Source organism: Camelus dromedarius, chromosome 14 (assembly GCF_036321535.1).
Source record: "Camelus dromedarius isolate mCamDro1 chromosome 14, mCamDro1.pat, whole genome shotgun sequence".
Lineage (NCBI taxonomy): Eukaryota > Metazoa > Chordata > Mammalia > Artiodactyla > Camelidae > Camelus > Camelus dromedarius.
The window spans coordinates 29,926,905-29,946,831 of NC_087449.1; the positions used below are offsets into that span (position 1 = coordinate 29,926,905).

At 42.9% G+C, this 19,927-nt stretch overlaps 1 protein-coding gene across 1 annotated transcript in view; it reads left to right on the plus strand.

Annotated features, from left to right (window-relative positions):
* The window catches only part of FYB2 (FYN binding protein 2), a 98,158-nt gene that overhangs the window by 52,188 nt on the left and 26,043 nt on the right, over positions 1-19,927 (plus strand). Inside the window, exons 5-9 of the mRNA XM_031465204.2 lie at positions 6,716-6,816; positions 10,234-10,268; positions 12,539-12,570; positions 16,230-16,332; positions 19,064-19,229. Coding sequence (XP_031321064.2) covers positions 6,716-6,816; positions 10,234-10,268; positions 12,539-12,570; positions 16,230-16,332; positions 19,064-19,229 — 437 coding nt within the window. The remainder of the gene's footprint in view (positions 1-6,715; positions 6,817-10,233; positions 10,269-12,538; positions 12,571-16,229; positions 16,333-19,063; positions 19,230-19,927) is intronic.

Below are 19,927 nucleotides of genomic sequence, written 5' to 3' on the forward strand. Positions count from 1 at the left end.
ATGAGGAGGACATGTAAGCAGTAACAACAGCTAATAATTATTATGCGCTTAACTAAGTGGCAGGCACTGTTCCAGTTATATGCATCCATTTACTGGATTCTCGTTTGACCCTCCAAAGATACTCTCATTCCACGCTGTGTTCGACCTCAGCCAGCACTTCCCTTTCGTGAGATGGTGTACAGCGTGGTGTTTGGGGCTCCAGATTCTGGACTCACATATCTGGCTTTTGATCTCTGCTCTGTCACTTGCTACTCTGTGACTGTGGATTGTGCCTCGGTTTTTCTAATCTGAACAGGAAAGATTTTATTTATTGGGCACTCTTCATCAACAGAGCCTTGTGCCCTGTACCTATGTCCACACTTACGTTTTCAAACTCCCAGCTACAACCACCCCATTTACTTTGTCATTGTATTAGGGTTCTTCAGAGAAACAGAGCCAGTCAGATATATATTTTATCTATTTATATATTACATATTAGACTGTATATATTATGTATAAAAGATTTACTTAATTATGCATTAAGTATGAGGAACTGGCTCACACAATGATGGAGGCTAAATGTCCCATGCCATCCGTAAGCTAGAGACCCAGGGAAGCCAGTGGTGTAATTCCAAGTCCAAAAGCTTAAGAACCAGGGGAGCCAATGGTATACATCCCAGTCCAAGGGCAGGAGAAGATAAGATACCATGTCACAGCTCGATCGGTGAGGCAGAAAAAAATGAGCGAATTCCTCCTTCCTTCTCCTTTTCTTCTATTCAGAGCCTCAGTAGTTTGCATGATGCCTAGGAGGGCAGTCTGCTCTACTGAGCCCACAAGTCAGATGCTAACTCACCCGGAAGCACCCTCACAGACACATCCAGATAGAATATCGCGACACTCTGTGGCCAGTCAAGTGGACATGTAAATTAGCCATCACAGCCATCATTCTTTTGTGGCCCTTCACATAGAGACAGTTGGGTTATCAGATCATGATTTAGAAACAAAGAAGTACCTAGTGCCCAGGGCTGAATGGCGTTGGGGGTGTTGTATTTGTCGCTTGTTGTTGCTGTTGTTGTGGAAGTCGTAGTAGAATTAGTACGGTTATGAGACGTGCGGTAGGGGGATCAGGCATACATATGCATGTGTACATATGTCTTATATGTAAGCATATATATAATACATAAAATATAGGTAGCACATACAAAGATACACATGCACAGATGTGTGTGTGTTTTCGGTAAAAATGGTAGAAGTAGGAGAACTGGGGATAGAGGTGATAGGCGTTGCAGTACCAGTGGTAGGCGTGTGGAGAGAAACATTCCTTTCTTTATTAGGCAATATTTAAGTTATGAGAGGTTTTCTGTAAGAAAGTCGGAAAAGCTAGAAACCTGATGCTACGCCAGTAATAAAAGGAACTTTCCAAAATGCAAACCTCAAAACTTATTTTTTTTTAAAAAGCTATTATTTTTATAGTAATATGACTAGCACACTTGGACTGCCTGCATGCAGAGGGCAAATATTTCATTCAATATCTACCTTTAAAGTAGATTTTATTATTACTATTTCATACAGTAGGAAATGGGGGTTTGAGGTATTTATTCAATACTTTAAAACTAGAAAAATGGAAGAGATAGGATTCAAATTCAGACCTGTCTGACCTCAAGCTCTAAGTCCGTCTGGAGACAGACTTTGGACAGATATTTTAATAAATATGGAAACAAAGAAATTGAAGCATACATATATTTAAATTATACAGCTGTTTCTTCCCGGCAACCCAAGTCCATTATATTGACCCACGCTGTATTAAATCAAGGTAGATCTCAGATATCTGCCTTTAATGGACCAGGAAAAAGATAAAAGACATTCTCAGGTAGCAAAGAGGGAAGTTTAAATATACCTACAATATCTCTTTTTCCCTTTTAACATTAATCCTGGGACCGCTTCCCTTTAAAGACAATCGATCTGAAAGATGCCTTTTTTTTTTTTTTACGTTCTGTTGAAATTCTTTCTAATTATCTGAAACCAGCTATTTATTCATTTCTGACAAAAGTAGTCCAAGAAATTGATTAGACGTCTTCTTTCAATATTTCCACAAATTGTTTCTTATTAATAAAGTTAATTTACCATAGACCCGATGAGACTGCTAGGCCACTGGAGCATAAGATACATGGCATAGACTATAATTTTAGAAAGTTTCTCGATTACTTCCTGCAGTGGGTGGGGCACAAAGTGGTGAGGGGAGAGATTACTGATGCATTAGAGTTCATAATTTTTCCTTGTCAGCAAAATGAACTACTCGTACATCTTTTAAAATATTACAGAGACGATGGGGAAGAAAAACCCCTAAAATATCCAGAGTGGTCAAACATAGATGGGGAAACAGTTGGGTGTAAGGGGCTTATGATTGAATGAATAAGTTGGGGTGGGGAAGTAAAGAGAGAACGCCCACCTTTTCATTGTCTAGGACATCTAGAGGAACATGGGAAAATCAGGAAGAATGCCAAAATAAAAAGAGCGCCCCCGTGTGAAGGTGGGAGGCGGACGGGGCATTTTTTCTCTTCTCCTGTCCGCAGTCGGTATGAAGAAGAGACTTCTCGTTGGCTAGGCAGACGAGTGACGTCCCCTTCATGTCACTCCCTAGTCCCATTTCTCTTCTTTCCCAGAGGCCACTCCAGCTGTGAGGATAGTTCTTGTTCTTCTGCTACAAGCTCACGTCTCTGTTAAAGATCACAGTATTTTACATTTTGGCATAAACAGTATCTTACTTGATCCTCCTGAAACTTGAGTTTTTTCAAAAATCTTTTCTATTCTATCAGTGCTGATGCAAGAAGTTACTTTGTTTGTTATAACTGCATATTGTATGTATTTCATCATATGAATGTATCACGACTTGTGTATTTTCTTGCTAAGGGACATTTAAGTTGTCCTGTACTTTCACCCTTTCAAATGGTGCTCCAGTGATCATCCTCATAAATTTCCAGGTGAATGTAAGCATGTTTCTCTAGATTATTTACTTAAAGTAGAACTGTTGAATAATCGTAATTAAGGAACTTCAGTTTTACTAGATATTGAAAAATTACCTCCCAAATGGTTGTGTCAGTTCATACTCTCAAGCCATTATAAAGAGCTTCTGTTTCCCCATGTTCTTGCCAAATGCAATATTATTTTCAAGTTTTGGGATTCTTGCTAAACTCGTGGTTGCGAACCAAATTCTCATTGTCTTGACTCCATTTCCCTGTTGACTAGGAGGTTATAAACTATTCAGTTTTTCTTTTCTGTCATGTCTATCTTATCCTTTTGTCCAGTTTTCTATGGATTTATTTGTCTCTTTCCTATTGCAGGAGTTCGCAATAGAATTTAGATATTAACTAAAGTTTATTCTCCATTAAGTGTGATATTTGTTGGAGATTAATTCATTTAAGAGAGTTTATCCATGTGAAATTTTTTGCTTCTATTAAAGTGATTTGGGTTTTTTTCTTTCTTATTGTTTCAAAGTGACTAATTGCAATGCTAGATTTTCTGGTGTTGAGCCATCCTTTAAGTCTTGGAATAAATTTTAGTTATTCTCGAGTTAATTTTAACAGTGAGTTTGGGCGAAAAATTTTTAAGTGAAATTGGGCTTTCTTTTTATTTTATTGTTTGATCATTTTGACGTTTTCATATCAAAATTACACTATCCTCTTAAAATGAGTAGGGTGGCTTTTCTCTTTTTCTGTTCTCTGGAACTTTGCTAAAACTTGCTCCTAAGACGATGTGGTAGAGGGAAAGGAGAGAGGTGGGTGGAGTGTGGAGGTGGGTTGTGTACTGTTGATTCCAGCCGTTTAATGGTTTATTGGCCCATAAGGCTTTCTAGTTCTTCAGTCACTATGGTCAGTTTCTATTTCCTTATTAATTTGCCAGATTTCCCTAAATTTTCAAATTTATTGGCAGAGAGCTGATCTTAACATTTTCTTAGATTTCTGAAAACCTAAAACTATCTTTAGTTTTGTCCCCTTTTGTATCTATAATTAGTGTGTGTGTGTGTGTGTTTATGCACACACGGGTGGGTACCTTCTCTGGTTCTTGATCAGCCATGCTGAAGTGTGGTTTAATATTAATATACCTGCCTAAGCTTTCTTGTGGTTAGTGTTGTTTTACACTGCTTTCTCCATTCATTTATAGGGAGCTTTGGTTTGTCTGGTGGGTTTTAGCAGCATTAGCTAGATTTTTAAAACATCCAGTCAGATATTCTCTATTTTAATTGGAGTAGATTAATCTCTGTGCATTGATTGGGATTTTTGATCTATTTGGACTTTTCATCATTATATTTTATGTTTTAAATTTACTAAGGAAGTTCCTTATGTGCATTTTTTCCTTGTCTGCCTTCTCATTTAATATTTAATTCTCCTTCTACCAGTTGAGAAGTTAAATATTCTGTTTCTGTTCCTTTTAGTGGTTACAGGTAAATTTTGACGTCCACAGTTAAGTAAGTCTCATGTTAATCGAAATCCCTATCCTGCTCCTAGATGGTACCTGAGAGTAACTCCCACAGCCCGCTTTCACCATCTTCCCTGTTGTTATTTAACGTTTAATTCTATTGTCTTCTTTCACTTCTACAAGCCAGTCATTTTTACAGTTAATATTTATATTTACCAACAGCTCTATTGATTTCTTTGCTCATCTTTGTTTCTTGTGTGATGCTTCATTACTGGCTCAATTTCTTTTGATGTATTTCAGCAAGGACCTGTGAGCAGGAAGTGCATGTACTGGTACTCCGAAAACACCTTTGTTTCTCTCTCACCCTTGATGGGTTGTCTGGAGGCGATTTTACTGGGCGAATATCTTTGCTCAGTGCCCTAAGATACCCGCAGTCCCCACCATCTGCTGTTACTAATGAGAAGTCCGTTGCCAGTCTGACTGCTGTTCCTTTGTAGATAATCTGCCTTTTCTCTCACACAACTTCTACATTGTTTTCTTTGACGTATTCTGATTTATTACAAACGGTATACCTGTAGATTTCTTATAACTGAGCTGCTTTAATAGAAGGATTTATGTCTGTTTTCAATATTAAAGTCTTAACTTTTGTCATTTGAATATTGACTCATTTTCATCATCCTCTTTCTTTTTTTCTTTTAAAATCCCTAGTTTATGTATGTTGGACTTTCTCATTCTATTTCCCCTAATGTTAACTCTCTTTTAATATTTTCCACCTCTTAATCTCTCTGGGCTGTTTGCCGGGTGACTTCCTCAAGTGTAACTGACTGACCAGTTCTCTCCTCTGCTGTGTCTACTCTACTTTTCAGTCTCCACATTTTTAATTTCAAGAACTACGTGTATTGAAATTTTGCCATTTGCAACAGCATGGATGGACTGGGAGGGTATTATGGTAAGTGAAATAAGTCAGACAGAGAAAGACAGATACTATCTATGATATCACTTACATGTGGAATCTAAAGAATAAAACTAACGAGTGAATATAACAAAGAAACAGACTCACAGATGCAGAGAACAGATGAGTGGTTAACAGTGGGGAGAGGGAAGGGGGACGAACAAGATGGCTGTAGCAGATTAATAGGTACAAACTACTGTGTATAAAATATGCTGCAAGGATGTATAGTGTAGCACAGGGAATACAGCCAATATTTTATAATAACTATAAATGGAATATAACCTTTAAAAATTGTGAATCACTGTATTGTACACGTGAAACTTATATAAGATTGTACATCAACTCTACCTCAATAAAAATTAGTTTTTATAAAAGAACTATATTTATGAATTCTGTAACTCCTATCTCCTGTCCCTAAATCTACATTTTTTCACACTCTCTTGTTTTTCCTAATGGCTTTTATTCCTCACTTTATTTCTTGGAACACTGAAAACATACTTATTTCAGTGTCACTTTCGTGCCATTCTAATGTTGAATTCTCCTGTTCATTAGCTCTTCTGACTGCCCACGGTGGTTCTTCTCCTTGTGTGATAACGCAGTTTTTTATTATATGCTTGTTTTGAGTGGGAATGCTTTCCTTTGAAAACCGTAGATGCCGTGGGTCCTGGGAGCATCTTTACAGAGTGATTTCAGATTTCCTTTTCAAGGCGGGGGGTGGGGAGTTGGACTTTAAGGAGCGGTTTGGCGCTGTGTCTCAGAGGTACACAGTAGCATCTAGAAACCCCGCTGGGTGCTGGGTTTCAGATGTCTGCCTTCTCACGGGTGACTCAGCTCCAGCAGCCCTGGCCAGATGGCAAGCTTCCCTGCTTGCTCGCTGGGAGAGTGCACTGTTATTTTTCAGAATCAGTTTTGCAGGTGGGGTGGCATTTTGGGACCATGAACCTTATGCTGATAGCTCAGCTCCAGCTTCCCATTCAGATGAGGTCTGTGGCTCAGACTGGACTTCCGACTCAGACATTGAATCCACCCAGTCACTGGGGTCTTTCTTTATTTGATCCCGGTTTCCCATGGGTGCAGTCCTCACAGACCTCCTTAACTGTGAGTTTCTCGGTCTGGCCCTGGGGGTCGTTACCTTGTTGATTTCTGGGTGAGGGATGTGTCCTTGGTGTCACTCTCTGCGTAGTTATGTTTCATCCGGAATCCCTCTGTATGTAAAGTAGGGGCGCTGTGCCTTCTGTATCTGCGGATGTCACCATATTGGCCAGACCTACCACTTCTCTGATGAGGGGGAAAAATACAAAAAGTTTGAAAAAATATGTTTTTAAAATGTTTCACTTTAAGTAACCTTTTCCCCTCCATACTTCTCAGTGCTGAATTGGAAGAACCACATAATTACGAGGCCACCATTTCATATCTGAGACACCCTGGCAACTCCATTAACCTGTGCACCGCCGAAGAAATTGCTGATTGTAAGTCTGCTAAGCCAATTAATGCTGTAACCCTGTGTGGAATGAAAATGTGTCAGAAATGGTATTTTCCCCCTAGCTAACTCTGTAAGTGTAAAAATTCACAGCCATGCTGCTTACTATCTCATTTTTTTTCCCCTTGTCTGGTCCCTTAAAAATAGAAATAAATCCGGCCGGGCATCAGCGCTCTCAGCTCCTAGCGCTGCCTTCTCTCTTCCCTCTTCTGTTTTCTGTTCTCACCTTCACCAGTCTCCTCAGATGCTTTGCCTTTTGTAGACATGTGGGAGGGAGAATCAAGATAGGGAGATTAATTTTCCTTCCTTCCCCTCTGTGGAAACTTCATTTCTCTTGTGGTGTCTGTCTCGAAGTCCCCTGCTAACTCTGTGTGTGGAGAGAGAGATAACAGATGGGGAGAATGAGGTCCTTGTGTTTAGCCTGAATAGGGGCAGAGGACTCATTTAATGGAGCTGACCACTGGATCAGAGCTAAGTCTGCCTGCCTCTGGTATTGCTGGCAGAGCTCAGACCTTTCTGTGGAAAGAGAGACCCTCTTGGGCAAGAAAACGAAGAAGCAGGGACTCAAAGCATTTCTCTAGGGTCCTATATCTTTGTTCTGCCTGTAGAATCAGCCAGTTCTCTACAAAAAAGCATAAATATTAGTGCTAGAATAGATACTAGAATTTATTAAACCTTATACAGTGGGCCGCAATTTTGTGTTAGCTCCTCTGTGTACATCTCTGATGATATCGCTGTTGTGTGAACTCACTCACACACAGGAAACTGAAGATAAGAGAGATGGTCGCACAGATATATGTGGTAGGGCTTTGTGTGAATCAGGCTCAGACTGCCTCTGAGACCCGTGCTTTTTCCACAATGTTACGCTGCTTCTTATTCAAGAATGTTTGTAATAGCCAAGACATAGAGACAAACTAAATGTCCATCAATAGATAATTAGATAAAGAAGCTGGAGTATATGCAATGGAATACTACTCAGTCATTAAAAAGCCAAATGAAATAATGCCATTGGCAGCAACATGAATGGGCCTAGAGATTATCATATTAAGTGAAGTAAGTTAGGCAGAGAAAGACAATATCATACAGTATCACTTATATGTGGAATCCAAAAAAATTATACAAATGCATTTATTTACAAAACAAAGACTCACAGACATTGAACACAAACTTATGGTTACTAGAGGGGGTGGGGAGGGACACATTAGGTGTTTGGGATTAGCAGATAGAAACTACTTATATAGAAAACAGATAAACAACAAGGTCCTACTGTCTTGCACAGGGAACTATATTTAGTATCTTGTAATAACCTTTCATGAATAAGAATATGAAAAAGAACATGTGTGTGTGTGTATATGTATATATATATATATATATGTATAACTGAATCACTATGCTGTACACCAGAAACTAACAGTAAATTAACCATACTTTAACTAAAAAAAAGAAAAAAATTTAGAACGCTTCTCTTGATCAAAACGATGCACCCTCCGTCCTGAGGAAAGGTCAGGCTGTGTGAGAGGCATCCCTTAGGGGAGCCTCGGCCCTGAGCTCTCACAGCAGGAAGACACACCATTGGCTTTACTGCAAAGTGTTCCAAGATGAAACGTTGAAAACACAACAAATAAAAGCAATTAGAACTTGGGAGGGGAGAATGTTTCATTTCCCTGGAAGGAGAGTTAGAGAGAGATCATCTGGTTCAACTTGGTTATTTACAGACAAGAAGCCCAAGGCTCTGAGAGGGGAAGTTAGTCGCCTGGGAGCACATAGTTTGGAAGTTCATGGGGTACGAGTTAGGACCCATTGAAACTTCCCTCCCCTTCCCCCAGGAAATAAGGGGTTGAAGAACTCCTGGAAAGACTCTTACAGACTGGGCAAAGTCTAGATTCTCCCATCTGGCTTGTAAAACCCTGGCCATAAGAAGGGGAACTCCTGGCCCCATCACCCCCAGAAGGCAGTGTGTGTGTCCTGAAGAGCCTTACGAGCACGGCTTCTCGAATTCTAACATTCACATGAATCACCTGGGTAAATAGATTGGGGGAGGGCGAGAGAAGATGATTAGTTTTCTTTTTTTAAATTTGAAAAATAAATCCATACTTGAAAAAGAATGAGGCAAATTGCATCATAAGCAGTTATTTTGTAAATGTTTATAAAGCAAGTAATAGGGTAGAATGTTTTGATTCAAAAATAGGTGAAAATAAGTGTACATTTACCAGAGTGGAAGTACATGTTATTAATCATCCACACAGAATTTTAAGTCCATGTGTCAGCAATCACAGGCAGTTAGTTCCTAGAGGAAAACTATGATTTCATTTACTTAATGAATGGATTGAATGTATAGAATAATAATGGCCTGCACATGTGTGTTGTTGTTTGGTCAGTTTTGTAAACTAAAGCTTTAGGGCTCCAGCAGCAAGAAGGAGAAGAGGAGCAGGGGAAGTTCTGTTTATCATGCATGCATATGCACTGACGGCAGGAGGAAGACTCTTACAGATCACTTTTAAGGAAAGAAAAATCAAGTTAGCGATGTCATCAAAAAGCATGTCACTTTCCATACAATGTCTGGTCCCCAGGTAGGCACACATTTCTTATAGCATCTCTTTTACATCCCTCCATTACCTCTAGAAGGCAGGTACCAGGTGGCTCTGTTTCATAGATAAGCAATTTGAGGTTCAAAGAAGTGAAGTAATTGGTCTGCATTTCCACAGGTAGGAAGTGGCCAGTCTGGGCTCTGAACCCAAATTCTTGCTACTACTTGTATTGGTTAAGGATTAAATTTGGCATCATGTCATCACATAAAATCCACAGAACTTTGAGAAAATGAGAAGGTATTCGAGCCTTAGTTGGTGGTCAGTCTTCTCTTTTCAAGCTGTACTAAGGAAACAGAACATTCCTGGAGCCAAACTCAGGCGTGCTGTGGGGTTCATTTTCTTCCGGTGGGACTTGTACTTTATAGTCCTCCCTTGGAAGCAAGTTTTGATGGCAAAACTTACTATTAGGAGAACGTCCACTTGGCTAAAAAAAAAAAAAAGTGGTATCAAGTTATGAATGCGTTGTTAACTGTGTGTATTGCCGGCCTTTTCCTTTCCAGTTTGCCTTCTGATTGCTTAAACTGCCCTGCTTTCCCTTAATCATGGAGTAGGGATCTATTTACTAAAAAGGAAACTGAAAATTGTTTCAGATGTTTTCATTGTGCATTCCATCCTGGAAATCCGCACAGAACTGTATCATCATCAGTGACCTGAGAATTCCCCAAACCATACGGGCAAGCCTCCCATCGGTGGATGTTCTGAAGGTTGAGAGAACTGAACTCTGCCATCTTCCATAATTGCTTTGATGCCGGGTACTGTAAGAAATGGGTCCTATAAGAAACTGCCTTGAGATAATTTTTTTTTCATGTCTGTTTTAGCAACGTATGAAGTTAGAATTGAAGAACTCCAAAAGGTATTGTTTCCTCTCTTCTTATCAGCTTTATAATTAGAACCATTGTGCAGAGTTGACTCTGAAGTAGCTTCTTTTATGAGGGAGGAAAGGTCTTTGTTTTCGGTTCTCCCCAGATTTCTGAGGCAGACCCCAGCTGCTAAGATTCTGATAGCTGAGCTGTGTAATAGCAGAGACAGAAAATGTGTCCCAGGATGGGAGCAGATGGTCCTAACCCAATCCTGGCGCCTTATGTAGGGCGGCCAGCACCAACTGGCCCTTAATAACTGTCCCTTCAGAGAGGAGAGTTCTTGGCACAAGCCAGTTGTGTATTCCTGTGCTCTCACAAGAAGGACCAGATCCCTGAAGGCATGTTTTCTGGGCTCCCGGTGGGCACGGTACTGGAAACTTGATCAACTTGACTAGGGCCCCAGCAGAATCATGGGCTTCAGTCCCAGCTCCTGGCTATGTGACCTTGAACCTCCATCTCCTCACTTGTAAAGCAGTGATAATAGGAGCATCCACACCGGAAGTCACTGTGAGCCGGAAAAGAGGTGAATTCAGGTAGACAGTTTATTAGCAAGGGCCAGAGTTGGTTCCAGGCATTTCCCCTCTCTGAGCTTCAGCTGTGTCTTCTGTAAAATGGTACATTCTCCCCGAGGGCAGGAAGCACGTGCCTTGTGGTTACCTTGTCTGCACTAGCAGTTGCTCAGTACATAAGGGGACCAATGTTTGTTTCACCGAATTGCTGAGGGCACTAAGTCAGACAAAGTAGGTGAGCACCTGGCGCAGCCCGGCACATAGTAGGCACTTACCTGGAGTTTTAACTGGGTCAGTTAAGGTTCTCCTCTTTCCTCACTGCATACATTTAGTCTAGGTCCCTCATCTTTCTGCTTCATTTTTCTAACGCTTACTGGAAAGGATTGCTCATTTGTGGTAGGCTTGATAGATAGAAAACTAGGAATGATTATTATTCCCGTTAACAAGAGCAGAAACAATCTATTAAGATGCTTCACTTACCTGGCATTATCAGCAAATAATAAATTTTTCTGCACAAGTGAACTTTCCAAATGAACAAGGTTTATCTTATTCAAAACAGAAAAGCATGAAAGTATTCTCTTTTTTTGTTTTGTTTGTTTTTAACATTTTTTATTGATTTATAATCATTTTACAATGTTGTGTCAAATTCCAGCGTAGAGCACAATTTTTCAGTTACACATGAACATACATATATTCATTGTCACATTTTTTTTCTCTGTGAGCTACCACAAGATCTTGAAAGTATTCTTTTTAAATCTTTTAACCTTCAAACACGTATTACATTATCTCAGTGTTTTTAAGCTCCGTGGGTGGAATCTGATGTCACCCTTTCTCGATGACCTGAGTATGCTGGACCAGAAGGGGCCGAATGGGCACAGTTGATGCTTCTCTTATGAGATGCTCTCGGGCCCGGGCAGGTGGTCAGAGCTAGTTACCTTCACACCAAACCACCTCAGTCTGTTGGCCATAGTTTTCTTATTTCTGTCAATTACTATTTCCTTCCACTGGCAATTTCTTTGTGTTGAGTGGTGAGTCTTTCCTGTGGTCGCACAGGCTCCAGGTCCCCGTTGGGTGGCAGCACTTAATCCACACAGTCCCCTTGTGAGCTGGTACCCCTGCTCTCATTTTACAGATGAGAACTCAAGGCTCAGAGAGGTGAGATATGTAAGTGATGTAGCAGGCTAGATTCTGGACAATGAATGTCATCAAATATGTGACGACTGCCTAACTGAGGGGCTATGTTGTGGTCACTGGGACATAATTTTAACGGAGCCAAGGCTAGATCAGGTGAGCTGATTTTTGATCGGGGTTGGTGTGACCAGGAAGGGAGAATTCCCAGCATGGCTTGCACACATGCCTGGACCAGTTTTGCCCACTGGAACATTGCTCAAATATCACACATTCCTGTTTGCTCACAGGATTTCAAAGTTCTTTATTCGATAGTCACATTCCTGGAAAAGCATGCAGAGAACAACTTATTTTTCTAAGTCAAACTGCGCATTTCTTCTGGGGTGCACTGTGACTTCACAAGTGTTTGTTGTCTTTTGGGATGGATCTTCAGCTCTCCTGGCAAAGCTTCATGGAACGTTCTGTTGTCAGCAGCTAACTTTGCTCTGTACTGAGACCCCACTGGCGTCACCTTTTGGTCAGGTCTCTAATGATCTGTACCCAAACAACAGAGGCCTGGTTTGGGTTTGATTTGGGTTTGATTTAGGTTGATTGATGAAAATGACTGTTTTCCTCTTGGCTTTCAGCCTTGGAAGAGTTTTCTCCATCAAGAACTTAGGTGAGTTTTATCTTCAAAAGGAGACGCACGAATCAGCCACTGACCCTCTGATGCCCGAACTGGTTTTCCTTGATGGGACAGCTGCTTCCAGGGCCTGACCCCGTCCAGCACCCCTGGTGCCTTGCAGGGTGCCGGGTGCGGTGAACGTGCTCACGGGTCCTCCCGATCCTTCCCGTCTCAGCTTGTTCTAGCCCACAGTGCACTCACGCAGCAGAGGCTTGCCGAGTCCCCCGCATGCCAGCCACTTGCTGACCACTGGGGCTGCAGCAGTGATGGAGACCAAGCCGCTCCCCTCGGGAGTTCCCCAGTGGGAGAGACCCAATCAAACAGGCATATAACAACCACGTGAAGCCCAGAGAACTTACAGGTTCCAAAATGCACCATTGCTGTTTCAAGGGTCCTTGCCTTTGCTCATTTGCTTCATTAATTTCACCCCAACTTAATGGCAAACTTCTTGTAACCATCAAATGTCCCCTCCTATAAGAAGCCTTCCTGATTCCCCTCCTTCAGAGCGCAGTGACCAGTCCCCTCGCTGTGGCGCTGCTGTAAGGTATGCAGGTGTTTGTGCTAACGTCAGGTATGTCGTGCACGTCCGTTTCTCCTGACTCTGCCGCCCCACTTTCTGTCTGTGAGCGCCTTGTGGGCAAGATCTGTTTTCTTTTTTCTTCTTATTTTTTATTGAAGTGTAGTCGATTTACCACATTAGTTTCAGATGCACAGCAAAGCGATTCAGTTACACATGTACATAACATACCTATATATTTTTTTCAGTTTCTTTTCCATTACAGTTCATTTCAAGAAATTGAATGTAGTTTCCTGTGCTATGCAGGAGGTCCTTGTGGTTTCTCTGTTTTATATATAGTAATGTGTGTCTCTTAATCTCAAACTCCTAACTATCCCTCCCCTCCCCTTACCCCTCTGGTAACCAGTTTGTTTTCTGTAGGACCCATTCCTTTTCCTTGTTCTTGGTTCAGAGCCAGGCCTGGGGACATAGCAGTGCTCCTACCCGACTCTTCAGAGTCTCTTCCCTGGAGTTATTTTTAATGCATTAAAATAAACGCGGCCAGCGAGCTCTGGAGAAGCAAGTATCAACACCTCCTGGCTGAGGCTAGAAACACAAGAGCTGCATCATGGGGGCAAACCCTGCTTCCTCTCTCTCCTTGAGGTCCTGTCTTACCCTAAATTCATGACCCTCTAATGACCCTCCAGCACACAGCATAGGGCTGAGCCCACAGCAGGCACATGGCAAATGAGTACCTATCTCCTGCAACATTTATTGAGCTTTTTCTCTGTTCAGACACCGCTAGGTTCTAAGGGACCAAAATGAATAGAATACATTTCCTATGCTTAGTCCAAAATGAGGGTGGAGGCTGGAGTGGCTGGAGGTGAGTGGGTTACTTGGAGGTGAAAATGACCGCATAAGTAGGGAATTACAATATAATATGATCACCCCTAAGGACGTTGTGAAAACAGAGGCGCGGTGCCAGGCGAGCTTCCTTCAAGGGTGACAGCTGAGTTGCAGCGTGAAAACAAGTTGGAACTGGGCCAGTAAAAATGGCAGACTGTATGTCCCAGGCACAGGGACAAGTGTGAGCAGAGACATAGTATTCAGCACTGAGGCCAGTTCAGGGATGCACAAATAGCTGGATGATGCTTGAGCACACAGTGCAGTGCGGGAGCTGCAGGAACCAAGCTCGGGTCATATGCAGAGCTGGGCCCAGGAAAGCCGGAGCTCCCCACTTAAACGTTGAGAGCCGCCCTGTCCAACGGAAACAGAAAGCAAACCACGCAGGTCATGTGAGATCTTTCTAGGAGCCATATTTTAAAAAGAAAAAAAAAGTGAAATTAATTTCAGTGATGTATTTTATTCATTGTACTATGTCCCAAACATTATCATTTCAATGTGTAATCAACCTAAAAGTCCTGACTGAAATATTTTGCATCCTTTTTTCCATACCAAGTCTTCAAGATCCAGCTGTGTTTTACACTTGCAGCGCAGTCTGGACCAGACACATTTCAGGTGTTCAGTAGCCACCCGTGGACGGTGGCCGCCATATTGAATGGCACAGATGAGAGCTTAACTTCTAGGTCAGTGGAAGCCACAGAAGAGTTTTGCAGCAGAGATAATGTACCCATGTCCCCTATAGCGTTCCTAGGAGCCATAATACTAGATTTAATTTGACAGTTATTTATGGAGATCCAGCCATGTAGAAATTACTGGACAAAGCCTGGGGGGGCGGGTAGGAAGACGATTACAAAGGTTTACCTGCCTTGTACATCAGCAAGGTCGGTAAGTGCCTTAGGAGAAACACCAGCAGTGGGAACATAAGACTTAGACAATTCTGAGCAAATGCTGCGATGTAGCAGTGGACACCAGCAGTGCCTGAGGGCTATAAACAGTGCTAGGCTTTCAACATTCTTATCACATTTCACTTTCATGGCTACCACGGAGACTGGCATACTGCTGTTTTATTTATACATGGAAAATTTTGATTTTTTAGAAGGGTTAATCTCAGGGTTTTAGAAAGAGGTGGAGTGGGACGAGAACCCAGCCCTCCCTACACAGCCCCTGTTCTATGTTCTAGAACTCGTATAGGGCCTTGATGGTGGACATGAGAGCACGAAAACTGGATGGACGAATGAAACTCCTTAAAGCTCTTCCTGTTGTCTTTCAGACAGCGCTCTCTCCTTGTGTTTCTCGCTCCTTCATGCCCACCTCTCCTGGTTTTCCTTGAGTGCCCTCTTTTCTCTGCCTGCCATGTAAGCGTGGTTGTAGAACTCTCCAGCTCACCATCAGGCTGGAAACAGAGGCTCTCTGTGGGTGCTGGTGCGGCCTGGTGCCCTTTGTCTTCAGTCCTCAGCTTCTGCATTGCCCTCTCCACCCTGACTCCTTCCTCACCTCCACTGCACCCACTGTTGATAGACAGGTGCAGGGCAGTCGTTCCTTTCCGTAGGGAATACTGGCTGAGGACCACTTTGCTACCATGGATTACACAGCATTAGTGCTGGGGATACACACGTGAATAACAGAGTCCTGATGTTTCATTAGTTGACAAGGGAAAGTGAAATAGATCCGTAGACAGTGTATTATAATGTAAGACAGAAGGACAGAGTATTGGGAAGCAGCTAAGAGGGTGAGAATCAGGCAAAGATTCTCAGAAGTAAGATGATTTAGACCGAGCAGAAAGGATGCTGTGTTTCTCAGCAGTGTAAGATGTGGAAGGCATGACTGACAAAGGAAATAGCTAACACGAGGGAAGAGTTGCTCAAAATAGGATGGTAGGTTCGGGGAATTATGAGAGTCTAGACTAGAGTTAAAGTGAAGGGAGCGACGGAACAGAGGGAGACGGGGTTGGAAAGAAAAGTAGGGGCCAGATCACCGTGGGATTGGTATTTGATCCTACAGGCAAAGGGAAGTTAAGAGATTTTAAGCAGGAATTCACTCTGGTATTGATGGAGCAGGAAGAAACTTGAGGAAATTATCTGTGATTGACTTGATCCTGGTCCCACATCTTTTAAGAAGGAGAAGGAGGAAGAGGAGGGGGACTTGAGTCCGTTTAAGTTAGTTTTCCCCATTCATTTCATTTAGAACTGAGGGGTGCACTATCATCTAAATACTCTAATCTTCAGGTTTTCCCTGGTGTCTTTTCACATTTCAGCCCCAAACAAGAAGATGAAGATAAAAAAATGAAGGAAAAAGAGCCATTTGAATTAGAACCTGAAAAAACAGAAAAGGATCTGCATTCCAACCATCTTTTCAAGGTATCCGTGTTCTAGGGTTCCCGACCAAAGAGTTGCAGTTCAGCCACGTAATGAGCTCAGTTCATGGAGTGACTTTTTAGAGGCTGAGACATGCAGCTCTCCAGAGAGACGGTCAGAAGATGCAGTGGGTGTTGGGTGGTTTATCAAAGAAATGAACATGACAATGACGCTGAACTCTGGCCTTAGGTTTTCCTCTTGTTAGCCTTGAAGCAGGCCTTATAAGCAGGACTGAGACTTGTGTGGATTCAGCAAGGCACCTGGGGGCAAAATACAATGAGATACTCTGCCCTTGCACCCCCCTAGAGGGCAGGCTTCCTTACGCTCTGTGCTCTCAGGCCCTGCTTGGAAGAGGGGCTTAATGTCTGAACTCAGGCATCTCATCTGTAAAATGAGAAATCATCCCTACCCCATGACCATCCCCACTCCTATCCTGATTTTTATTTGTGATAATAAAATTAAATAATATGAAGACGCCTTGTAAGCCATAAGCTACCATAAAAATGAAATGTGCTGTTGTTAATTAACTGATTAGTTAACATCATTTATCAATAGTAAACACTGTATATGTGTATATCCACATCCAGTTGACACTGTCCCCTTCGGAACAGTTAGTGTGGCCAGAGGCTTAAACAGTAGGTACCACTGGGGCTGCTGCCAGGGCTCAGAACATTGGAGATACCTGTTTGGGCTGTGCCTACCTTATCATATCAAATTGTTCCAGTTCCACCTGTAGGGCTTGGGGAAATCAAGCAGTTTGGTGGTGATGTGGGCCAGAACTGGGGTGGAGGCCTGGAGGCCAGGCTGGACCAGACTGGGTGTTGACAGAGTATCACAAAGCAGCATAATTCAAAGAAGTAAGTCACTAACAATGAAAGATGACTCCAGAGCCAGAGGAGCAGCATGGCGTGACAAGGCCATAATGAGTGATGAGGTCGGAGATCAGGAAGGGGTTGATCAGGCACATATGAGAATGTGATTAAGGATACTGAGCATGAAAGAGCCAGAGCAGGTACGTGCCCATTTCCAGCACTGGCCAAGAGCCAGGTGTGGGGTCAGGTTCCTTCCCACCAAAGGGATGTAGTCCTACTTTCATGGAGTAGATTTGAGTTTTGGAAATTGTTCAGTTATTTGGAGTATGTTAGGTAGGGTCGTCTAGCTGGGCAGTGCTCTTTGGGGTCAGATATGAATGGTAAGTCAGTAGAGATACATTCCCTCGCTCTTCAGACTGACTCTGGGAAGCATTCCCGAGGTCGGCCCTCAGAGGATCCGTGCACTGCTTCATTAGAGGCTGTGCTGAAGGAAGGTGGTCACATTATTTGTGTGAAATACTGACTTCATTACTTTCTTGCCATCTTTTCCCCCATTTAAATATTTCATTCTTGGTTGTGTGACTTAAAAGAACGCCCCTCCTCTTCTCCTCTTCGTCTGCCCATATCCCACCAAGAACTCAGGGAATTCCCGGCCTTATATCTGTTTATTACTGTACCTTTCAAGTACTTTAACAGGTGTTGTCAAGGTGAACCTTCTTGTCCACTTGTAGTTGGAACGACAGTAACCCTTCTCCCGCTGTCATCTCATAATGATAAAACCCTTCGATGGCCAGAAATGTTCCAATTCTCCACTGTCTCCAGTGTCTCTTCCTGCCAACCTCTCTAGATTTCTATTTCAGATCTATTTCTGAAATGCAAACCTGATCAGCTTTCTGCTCTGCCGAGCTCCCTGTGACCATGAGATAAAACCTACACCTCTTGCCTTGTGTGCAAGACCTTTCACGGCTCAGCTCCATCTTCTCTCACCTTTCCAGCCTCACCTCCCGTCTTCCTTCTCATCCCTTGAACTCTCCCCTCATCGGGAGCCTCCATACCACCCTCACGAGGACGCTGTCACTTCTGTGCCTTTGCTTGCGTTGATTTATCCGCCAGATACTCCTTTTCCCCTCAACCAATCTCTTCCTTACATTTTAAAATACAGTTTAATAAAGCCTTCTTTTGGAGTCTCCCCTCCCCGACACTGTCCCCTAGACTCAAGAACTGACCTCCCCTCCTGTTTCCACCTCAGTGGGCAATACCGCTGTGAATGGCGCTCGCCGCACTATACCTTAATGAGCTGTGCGCGTGTATTGCTCTGTGACCAGCGTGTGAGCCACCGTGCCCACTGCACCTCTCTGTCTCCAGAGCTTAGCATGTTGTCGCCTTCAGTAGGTGTTTGACAGATGCCGGAAGAAGGAGGTGTGGAAAGAAGCAGGGAAGAACAGAACAAAGGAGGGTGGGAAGATGAAATGCTGGGCAGAAGGAACATAGTATCCCTTAGCGGCCAAAAGCGTGGGGCTCTGGGGTCTAGTCCTGCCCTGGTAGGTAATGCACCGTGAGACCCAACAGCAGGTATTTAACGTTTAGTTAAAACTTCTAAACTCTGTCATGAGGAATAATGGTATTTTTCTAATGGGGTATCATGAAACTTAAGTGAGATAAAATATATAAAGTCAGTGCTCCGTCATATCCTGACGGCCTGCTGTGGGCCTGCCTCTGGACCAGGCCTTCATTGGCTGTTCGGAGGCGAACCAAGGACGTGGTATGCGTCCTCATGAAACTTAGAGAAGTACGACTGTGTAAATACAATAACAAATCATTGCTACCTGTGCAGAATGAGTAAATAGAGAACAGCATGAATAAGCAAAAAAAACCAACAGGAAGTCAAAGCCTGCAAGACCGTCCCTGTTGCCTGTGTTTAGGGGGATGCCTGTGAAGGGACGCCTGGAAGAACCCAGATAGCGAAAGTCCACAGAGGTGAGAGGAGCGCGCTGGCCGGGAAGCAGGACGCAGGGACCGACGCTGACATCCTCCAGACAGAGGCCTGCCCCGAGGAGCCTGCGCTGGCCAGGCGCTCCCCCGGCCACTGTGAGTTGTGTTTCTTCCTGGTTCTCCTCACCATGACCAAATCATTCTGAGGCTGTGCGTGACCAAGATTTTTATTTGTTTTATAAATATTTATTGAACGTCTATTATATACCAAGTGACTTGGCCGAGGGAGGCAACTGGGCAGGAGTGGAAATCCAGAGCACTGGATCTAGAAGTGGAAGGGCCTGAGTTCAGATCTAGGCTCTCACACGTGTTAGCTACGTCATAATGTAAGTTCACGGTCCTCAATTTCTTCATTTATAAAAAGGGATCATGAGATGGACCTCACTGGGGTTCGGTGAGGACCAAACCTGACTGTCACATAAGAGGTATCAGCAATCTTTATTCATTTCTTTTTATGTCTACTGACTTCTATTGTGTTTTTGTAGACCCAGGTCATCGACACACTGATGTCAAAGTATATCGTTAGCTGACTTGATTCAAGTTGCATTTTATCATCATATGAGTTAAGAGTCTTGATTACAAGTAACAATAATCAAATCATACTGTATAAAGCAAAAGAGAAAAAGGAGGTTCACCTGGCAGAAAGTCTGGGCGTGGCTGGATCCAAGGACATAAACAGTATCACGAGGACTCAGTATTACCTCTTCTGTGTTTGGCTTTGCTCCCTTCTGGCTTGGCCCCATTTTCAAGCCAGCTCTACCCTTGTGGAGGCAGGATGGTGCAAGATGGCATCT